The sequence below is a fragment of the Alnus glutinosa genome, chromosome 10, assembly GCF_958979055.1.
Source record: "Alnus glutinosa chromosome 10, dhAlnGlut1.1, whole genome shotgun sequence".
NCBI classification, from domain to species: domain Eukaryota; kingdom Viridiplantae; phylum Streptophyta; class Magnoliopsida; order Fagales; family Betulaceae; genus Alnus; species Alnus glutinosa.
In genome coordinates this window covers 2593469-2603477 of record NC_084895.1, presented here as the reverse complement: position 1 = coordinate 2603477, position 10009 = coordinate 2593469, and the positions used below count along the sequence as shown (strand labels likewise).

The following is a 10009-nucleotide window of genomic DNA, read 5'->3' as shown; positions in this document are numbered from 1 at the left end:
GGTTATTGGTTGTAGTTATTGAAATTAGAATAATCGAGCACCTCCGAATGCGGTTGTGGTTATGATCAAATAACCGCAATCCCAACCGGTTGTACACCCCTAGCACGGAGTACCTTCCACAATTGTTTTAGATCGTGATTCCAAATTATTTCAATTAAGGTTTTGACAAAGCATACAAAAGGAGAGAGAAATGATAAAATCACAACCCTTATACAACTATCTCACAGCTCCAAGATACATTGAGTAGGATCCACATGTGAGACTCACATACATAGATTCCACCCGATGTGTCTTGGTTGTGGAATAATTGTGTAATATGAATTGTGCATTAATCACTTCCCCTAAAGGAGATGGGTACATAACTAAATTGAATAATGTTTCTTACACAACTTTTACACGACTTTTACACAACTCTTAACTATTTTTTTTTTTTAATGGACATGTGATCTCGTCTTTTCTTAAAAAAAAAAAAAAAAAAAAAAAAAAAAAAAAAAAAAAAAAAAAACTATTTTTTTTAATGATCAACCATTAGATTTATTTTCCTACATGTGGGCCATAAATATTCATTGGTTGATCGTAAAAAAAAGTTGTTAGAGTTGTTGGTGATGGAGAAGGTGTAGTGACCTCTTCGTTTCTTGACTCTTCTTCTTCTTCTTCATGAAAAGGAAAGAAATCATATTTTTCTTCCTCTTGAGTGCTCCAATCCCAAAAATCTTCTTCATTAAACTCCACATCTCTACTAATTACAATTTTGCAAGAATTTGAATTGTAAAGCTTATAGCCTTTAGAACTTGAGTCATAGCCAATGAAAATGTACCTCTTGCTTTTATCATCAAGCTTGGACCGCTCTTCATGAAAAGGAAAGAAATCATATTTTTCTTCCTCTTGAGTGCTCCAATCCCAAAAATCTTCTTCATTAAACTCCACATCTCTACTAATTACAATTTTGCAAGAATTTGAATTGTAAAGCTTATAGCCTTTAGAACTTGAGTCATAGCCAATGAAAATGTACCTCTTGCTTTTATCATCAAGCTTGGACCGCTCTTGATCCGGTACGTGTGTATAGCCAATGCTTCCAAAAACTCGCAAATAAGAGACACTTGGCTTTCTTCCACTCCATGCTTTTTGTGGTGTTTTGTTCCATACGCTTTTTGTAGGACAACGGTTTGATAAATATACAGCACAATCAACAGCTTCCGCCCAACATTCTTTAGGCATTCTCTTTGTCTTCAACATGCTTCGAGCCATATTGAGAATTGTCCTATTTTTTCTTTCAACAACACCATTTTGTTGTGGCGATCTCGGAACCGTTAAAGGATGACGAATTCCATTTGCTTCACAAAATTCTTTAAATTCATTATATGTGAATTCGCCTCCTCTATCGGATCTCAATGATTTAATACAATAACCACTTTGTTTTTCTACAAAGACTTTGAATTTTTTGAAAACTTCAAAGACTTGAGACTTTTCCTTCAAAAAATAGACCCAAGTTTTTCTACTGAAGTCATCAATGAAAAGAAAGAAATAACGGTTTTTATCGAATGAAGATTGCTTAATTGGTCCACAAACATCCGCCTGAACAAGTTGAAGCGGCTCATTTGCTCTTGTAGTAGATTCTTTTGGAAAGCTTTTCCGGAATTGTTTGCCAACAAGACATCCTTCACAAAGTTGATCCGGTTGATTAATGGAAGGCAAGCCATTCACCATCTTCTTTTGTGCCAACAATTTTAATCCGCCAAAATTTTCATGTCCAAACCTCAAATGCCAAAGCCAAGATGAATCTTTCAAACAAATCTTTCAAACAATTTCCTCTACCACGGCCACGGCCTCGTCCACGTCCATGTCCACGTCCTTGACCTTGTCCTCTTTGACTCATTTCCTGTTCTTCTTCCTTATCTTTGAAACAAATCTTTGTAGCAAGAACTTGTTCCAACGGCTCTTCTTTCTTCTTGTTAAGCCTTTCTTCATGGGCTTGAAGAGATCCCATGGGTTGATCAACACTCATGGTTTCTAAATCTTTCGACTCTTCAATAGTAACAACGATATAGTCAAATCTTTGTTGCAAGGAACAAAGGATCTTTTCAATAACACGAACATCCTCCAATCTTTCTCCATATCTCTTCATTTGATTTACTATGGCCAACACCCTTGAAAAATAATCCACAATCGACTCGGATTCTTTCATTCGTAAAACTTCAAATTCTCCTCTTAACGTTTGAAGGCGAACTTTCTTCACTTTATCAACTCCTTGATGAGAGTTTGTGAGAATCTCCCTTGCTTGCTTGGAGGTGGTTGCATTCGCCACCTTCTCGAACATAGCCTCATCCAAACATTGATAAATAAGGGTGAGAGCTTGTTGATCCTTCTTTCGAAGTTTCTGCAAAGCCTCTCTTTGATTAGGACTCAAAGGAGCGTCGTCACTAGGCTAACTGTAGCCTTTTTCTACAATCTCCCAAGTATCTTGTGATCCAAGCAATGCCTTCATACGAATGCACCAATTATCAAAATTGTCTTTGGAAAGGTGAGGGAATTGAAATGGAAAGGTTGAATTGGCCATTTCTCTAGGATCAATAAGCTGAGCTCTGATACCCATTTGTTGGAAATTGGAAACTACACATACACTAAGAGAGAGAATGAAAAGGAAGAGAGACAATAAATTGATAGAAGACTTTGTATACTTTTATTCAACTTAATTCAAAATAACTTGCTTACATGGGTATTTATAGTATACAAATGACCCTTCTAACTTCTTCACATTAACTCCATTCATTTACATCTCAAATAACTCCTATGTAAAATAACTCCGGAAAACTCAAAAGACACAACCTCTTCAAGTCACTTAATTAGTAACTTACAAGAATAAGAAAAGACTCAAATAAATGTTATTAAAAATTAAGTTTATTATTCAACATGTGTAAAAGTTGTGAAAGAATTATAAAAGAAACATTACACAACTAAATTTTAGTACAGCATTGACAAAACAAATGAATCCCATACAGATCGAGCTTCATAAATCATGGGAGAAGATATGCCTTTGGTTTAGGAAGATATTATACATCTCTAGAATATTACCGTTTTGGATCATTATGGGTTATATGTGGACCTCTGTATTGCAAGTTACCGTTGTGCTCCTTTGATTTAGGAAGTTACGTACCGTCGTAGATCTTTGGTTTAGGAAGTTACTGCTGTACGTGGTCCGGACCTTTGGTTTAGGAAGTTACCATACGTTGTGGATCTTGGTGGACCTTTGTATTATTATAGACTAGTTTCCCATATGAGTGAAGAAAAATGATAGAAATACAATACTTTTACAACAAGTGTATAACAGCCCTCTCACATGGGGTAGACCTCACACACTGTGGGACCCACCCCATGTGAGAGGGCTGTTGTACACTTGTTGTAAAAGTGTTGTACGGGAATCAATTCTCATGAGTGAAAGTCACCCGTTCTAGGTTAAAGGCTGTAGCAGATTTTTCCCTTCTACAACACCGCATGCCATATCAGTGACATGCTTTCCTTTTGTATTCTTATTCAATATATAAAAGTACACGTACGGCTGGAGAAACTCGTGTTTTTTTAATTAATTAGTTGCTCTTTGTCATTCATAAACCAATTTACTTCTATTTTATTCAAGCATTTTATCCACAAAATGATGGCCAGTCGGAGAGGACCTGCATCCACATACCGGAAGATATGTTTCAAGCATGCGTTTTAGACTTCAAGGAGAATTAGATTCAGTATCTGCCGCATATCGAGTTCGCGTACAACAATAACAGACACACAAATACATACATAAAAATATATATAGGTCGATCAGTAATTGGACTTATTAACACCCTAACATATGCTATGGTACTCTTTTTTTTTTTTTAATGAATAAAACTCTTTATAAAGCTTAAACTCAACATCTTTACACTCCAATTAAAACTGGAAACAAATCCTGCATAGGACAAACCCCTAGCTAGGAACACAACCAGCAAAAAACCTGCTAAAGCACTACTGCAAACAACAAACAGTACACAATTACACTGCAAAACCACCTACAACAACCAGAAAGAACCGTAACACTACATAGCAGCAAAAGACCAACACAACACACTCTGAAGCACAAAACAGAGCAACAGAAAAAATAAAAAATAAATAAATAAAAAGAAATTCTGCAGAAAACTCCACCAAAGCAGGCCATCATCTACGGTATTTTTTTTTTATTTACCCAATACAATCAAAAGTGGGCTTCTTGTCCCCAGACAAAAGTGCCCTTATGACGACTTCACCCATTCCAACAGCACATGGGAAGAAATGACCAGAACCTGGTAACTCATGGTACTTAATCCATGGAAGCTTATTGGCAATATAGCGTTGCAGCTTAACTGGCACTATCCTATCACCATCACCTTGCCACAGATGGACTGAGCCTTCATTATTAGGAAAAGGGTTCTCAAGATCCATTAATGGACTGAATTCCCAATTCCCAACTCCAATCATCAGTGTACGATGCATCGACTCAAATACTCCTTGCTGTGTTGCCTGTGCCTGCATATATATATACCCATGCATGTAGTAGTAGAAACATATATCTAATTGACATACTTTCTTTCATTAATTTCTTCTTTTTTCCCCCTAGGAATGATAATTAAACTTCTCAGCTGTAAATGGTAGATAGGCATTCTGTAACATCCCGGTTCCCATAGAAAAACTATTCATATTGTAAGAAAAATCATTGCTTTTTGGTAAACATTATTTGTAGAAATTTAAATCACTACTTTAGGATAGCTGACTATATTTGTCAACCCATTTTTGCTTTATGGTTCATGATGTGATCGATAATGGCGACCGCATTGGCTCTTGGGATGCATTTTTAGCTACACATTTTGGTGCTACTAGCGATGACTTAGAACATCGCCGCTATTTAGTCTTTAATGACAAAGTATCTATATATGAACACATTAGTCGCTAATAGTCAATAACGATCATTTTAAGGGCTTTAGCGACGACTGAGGGTTGTTGCTAAAGCTCATTTATACCCATTTTCCAATATATATAAGAAGGAAAAGTTGAAGTACCTTGGACATTTTAGTCCCAACAATCTTGGAGATTAGTTGAACATCGTGAGGAGATAATGTATTAACGTTACCGAGTACGGCGCTTGCTCCAGGAAACCACTTCTGCGAGTTCCACCAATAGGTTAGCCATGGAATGTAGTGAGTAACTCGAAGCGCCCACTGGTCCTGAGCCAGTTCTCTGTGGTAGGCCTCTCTTAGCAAGTTGACAGGAAATCCTTGCCACCAGTAGTTGACGACAGGAGCAAGTAGTGTTGCTCCTGCAAGCCTGGAGACATCCAAGAAAATTAGAGAATATATATATACTAAATTTTTATAACAGGAAACTCTGTTTAACCCCTCCGAACTTTAATCACGTTTGCAATCTCCTCCTCAAAGTTCAAAAACTATCAATTTAGAGTATCAAACTTTTAATTTTTTACAATTGCACCCCTCCAATTAGGGTTTAAGCCAGGTTAAATTATACAGTCAAAGGATGAGATGACCCTTATACCCTTGTAGATTTTATGAAATTACAAAATTGGCAATAAATTATAATTAATTTTTAAAAAATAAAATAAAATAAAAGGATATTTTGATAATTTTCATGTCCTCCGTTAATAGAAAATCCTAACGCAAGGGTGAGATTGCGAAAAACTCATGAAACTTTGATATACTAAATTGAAAGTTTTTAAAATTTGGGAAAAGATTATAAAAGTGATAAAAGATCAAAAGAGTTAAGTGAAGTTTTCCCTTTTTATCACACAACTCCACGGTGCTGAAATGGTAATCCAAACTGACCCTTAAATCAATCATTGTAAAATAATAATAATAATTCAATTCTTTCATTCAGATTCATTTTCTTTAGGTCATTCATTTTGTGCATGCACTACATCACTTGAATTCAAGTATTATTGCAAAGGCAAATCCCATAGATTCTGAAGCTCAAACAATGGGATAGCATATATGTATTTGGCTACTTCTTACCTATGAGGAATATACTTGAGGCAGCCCCAAACAAGCTGGGCACCAATAGAATTACCAATTACATAAAACTTGGATCCGAGGCCCAACTGGTCAGCAAGCTCTTCTATATCCAAAACCAAACTTTTCACTGTTTGTTTCGGATTTGGATCACTTTCTCCATAGCCTGGTCTGTCATACGAAACAACACAGAGTCCTAGTTCTTCAAAAAATCCCTGAAAATGATTTCAACCAGGCATGAAGTTAATTAATTCAACTTGTTTTCATGACCAAGGTCATGATTCAAGGAGTTCAAATCTTAAAAGAATTCCGTACTGGAGGGAGGTTTACTGCAATCACTACATCATGTCTACAAGTTCTGAAGCCATGAATATAAATAACATTAAATCTTGCCACTTCTCTCGACACTCCATGCTCCTTGTAGGCCAAATGCCTTCCATCCCTGAGCTTTATTCTAGGTGCTGTTACAGGTGGGCCGCTGGGGCTGCCGCAGATTCGGGGAGGCGGAGGTCGGATGGCTTGACATGCCCAAGCCAGCAATGCCATCAACAAGATCACCAGTACTATAAACATCCCTCGGTTGGTTGTAGGGAGGGCTTGGAAGAATACTCTGAAAATGCAGTACATATATTAATTTAAATCATCACTTATTCTAAAAGTTTAAGCTAAGAGAAAGAAATAAATTTAATCAATTAATCAATATATATATATATATTAACACTTACCTTCACGTGTAGTTTCAAACTTTATTTTAATAGGTAAGGCCCAACACGTATATGAAATATTTAATTGAAATGAGCGCAGGATAAATGACAGGGTTAAGGTTTGAACTCAAGACCTTTAATTCGATATTATGTTAAATCATTACTTGTCCCAAAAGCTTAAGCTTATAAAAAGAGAGATCAATATAATAATTTAATCCATATTTTAACCTCTAGATACTACAGTACTTTTGAAGCAATTTAATGAGCTTTTATTACTACTCATATGGGAGGAAGGATGAACGAGAAAGAACAAAATAGCATATATATATCTCGTTAATTATTTAAAACCTTGATATTCCTTAAAATAAAAAATTAAAAAAAAAAAAAAAAAAAAAAAAATCTTGATACGGCACCGGGCACCCTATATTTACAGCTTTAAATGTAACAAAAAGAAAAATCTTTGGGATATGTTTATTTCCATGGTGATCAACTCCATAAAGTTCCTAGATTCTTAAACAAGTTTCCATCATGCATCTAGAGTAGTACTTAAGAAAGAAAAACAAATGCACATGAATTGATGACAAAGAAAAACAAAATTTCAAGAATGGCTTTGTGAAAAAAAATGACGGGATTTCTTTGCTGAATAATTATGGTTTAACCCACTACAGTACAACACAAAGCTCTGAAAAATTATGATTTAGCGTACAAACCACACTATCCCAAATTTTTATAGTGAGTACTGACCACTGTCGACCAACGTTGGAGAAGGAGAGAGATCCCAAATTTTTGTAGTGAGTACTGACCACTGTCGACCAACGTTGGAGAAGGAGAGAGATCCCAAATTTTTGTAGTGAGTACTGACCACTGTCGACCAACGTTGGAGAAGGAGAGAGAACCTGAAGTTGAAATATTGAATGTAGTAGTTGGGGGTAACATGCATGCCTTTCTCTGATCACTCTAAAGCTTACACGTATAGAGTGTATATATATATATATATATACATATAATGAGAAACTGCGTAGAAAATCAAGAAAACAATAATGAGAAAAGCAAAGCACCCCTACCTTACCTAACAGTGGTATCAAATGAAATGGTGAGTAGCTATATATTTAAAGTGTGGGTAGTTCGAAAAAGATAAGATTATATATCTTCTCTTAGCCAACCATTGCCCTAAATTCAATCCACCTTTTTTTTTTTATTTTGGATGTGAGGTTTCCCCGACATACGAATAGTGGGGTTGATATCTTATCCTTTTTTAAAAAAAGTAGCTTTCAAAATTTATTGGCGCTCAGACTCCTGTATTTAATCTAACTATATTTTTACCAATAAAACTAATTATTTATTCGCTATATTTTATAATATTTGGTTGTTTAATTTTCTTTGCAATCATTTTATTTAATCTATAGACTTCATCATATTTTAATTACAATATAATTATTATTATATTTTATAATATTTGAGTTTTTGATTTTCTTTACAATCATTTTATTTAATTTATGGACTTGATTGTGAGCTCATTTAAATGAATGAATGGTGAATTGTAAATAAAATTATGCACGTCCAGTAGTATTTACTATTTAGCATTGAATATGGAATGGTTAGATACTGATTAAAAAAAAAACTAAAAACTAAAAAAATCAACAATGAATGAAAACCTGTTATCCAATCGTTAATAACCGGATAATCGGCGGTTGTGGTTATTTAAATCCGAATAAACGGGTACTCCAATTGCGGCTGCGGTTATGAAGAAATAATCACAACCACCACCACAACCGGTTATACACCCATATTCCACAGTAACTTATGGAAATCCCCTCTCAACTTCCTCAACGCCAATTTTCATGTGGCAGCCTATCAAATTTCTTCAGTGAAGTGTTAAATGGAGTGAATGGGTGGAGAGAGTTTAAATTCAAGATGTTTACTCTAATTATCATCTATCTTGAAAAACTTAAGCCTATATAAAATAATAAATTTAAAATAATTATTTAACCAATACCTAAATTGTATACTCGTTCTCTAACTTGGAATGGGACAATTTGAATGAGGATCAAGTAAGAAAATATGAAGATTTGTCATCTGTTATCAACGGTTCATCATGATAATTTGAGTTACTCTTTTATCTGTTAATTTGTAAAGTTTGAATACAATATGAGTTCATCTATGATTCTTTATTACGTGTACTATATGCACAACGGTAGAAAACTTAAATATATTTGTAATTCTGTAAATTAAATATAAAATACACTTCTTTGTTTTAGTAGGCTATCGAGCAAAGGTCTTGAATTTAAATATTGTTTATGTCGTTCATATTTCATTTTAATTAAAATTTAATGTGTTGAGTTTCACTTAATAAAAAATAATTTGAGCCGATACGTAAGGAAGACTGTTACAATATTAATTAAATAATTAAATAAATCTTTTTTTATTACCTTAAAATTTTAGAATAAATTTTCTCATAGTTGAGGGAAGAATATGATCATCCCATTTCACTTGCCAGTCCCTTGTTTTACAGATAAAATTGTCCATTTCATTTAAAATGGAAAAGATCCGTTCCCTTGAAAGGAATGGGTTGTTGCCAAACAAGGCATACAATCGGCCACGACCCTCTCAAAAGGAGAATGGTACAGAAGCCATCAATGCTTTACGTGAGTGGTGTACAGATTCTCATCAATGACATCTGACATGACAAGACAAAAGAAAAGCCATCATTCTTATCAGCAGAAATTATTGTTTTTTAAATTTTTTTTGAAGACACAAGTTGGCTTCTTTGCATCATTTTAGTTAGCACACGTAGGACATATTAAAGTATTAATTAAGTTATTAATTTTTTTTTTTTTATCGATTTAAATTTTTAAGGTAAGTGATAATTTAACATGATATTAGGAGAAGTGCTATACGTGCGTCAAGAGTCCGGCTGGAGTCCGGCTCTTGACCCACGTGGCACATATTAATTTTTTTTTTTTTTTTTTAAAAAAAAAATTTCAAAAATAAGAGAAGAAAACTCTCGTCCGGTTCAATCTAGTCTTCGTCTTGGTCTTCCAAATTTTCCCCCCATTCCCAAATCTCACCCTCTCCCGCCACCGTCCCCTCCCCCACTGACCGCCCAACGACCGGTGACCTCTGACCCGCACCGTCCCTCAGCCAGCTCCCAGCTCGCTATCTCTCTCTCTCTCTCCAAACGACGGACCGGTGCTCACCAACCACTCAACGACCGCCCACCGACTGCCCAACGACCGGCGCTCTTTGACCCAACGACCGACGCCCTCTGACCCAACGACCGGC

The 10009-nt window shown here is 35.3% G+C and overlaps 1 protein-coding gene across 2 annotated transcripts; it reads right to left on the bottom strand.

Moving 5' to 3' along the window:
• Positions 1-3895: 3895 nt before the first annotated feature.
• Positions 3896-7670, bottom strand: LOC133880030 (uncharacterized). Of its 2 annotated transcripts, none has more exons than XM_062318887.1 (5): positions 7472-7670; positions 6339-6633; positions 6027-6238; positions 5064-5328; positions 3896-4533 (listed from the first exon to the last, which is right to left on the bottom strand). In XM_062318887.1, exons 2-5 carry the CDS (start codon positions 6594-6596, stop codon positions 4210-4212), a joined length of 1059 nt encoding a protein of 352 aa, XP_062174871.1. In that variant the 5' UTR covers positions 6597-6633; positions 7472-7670; the 3' UTR covers positions 3896-4209. The 2 variants fall into 2 exon arrangements, with proteins under 2 accessions (XP_062174871.1, XP_062174872.1); XM_062318888.1 differs by having other exon boundaries at positions 7531-7670.
• Between the last annotated feature and the right edge of the window lie 2339 nt (positions 7671-10009).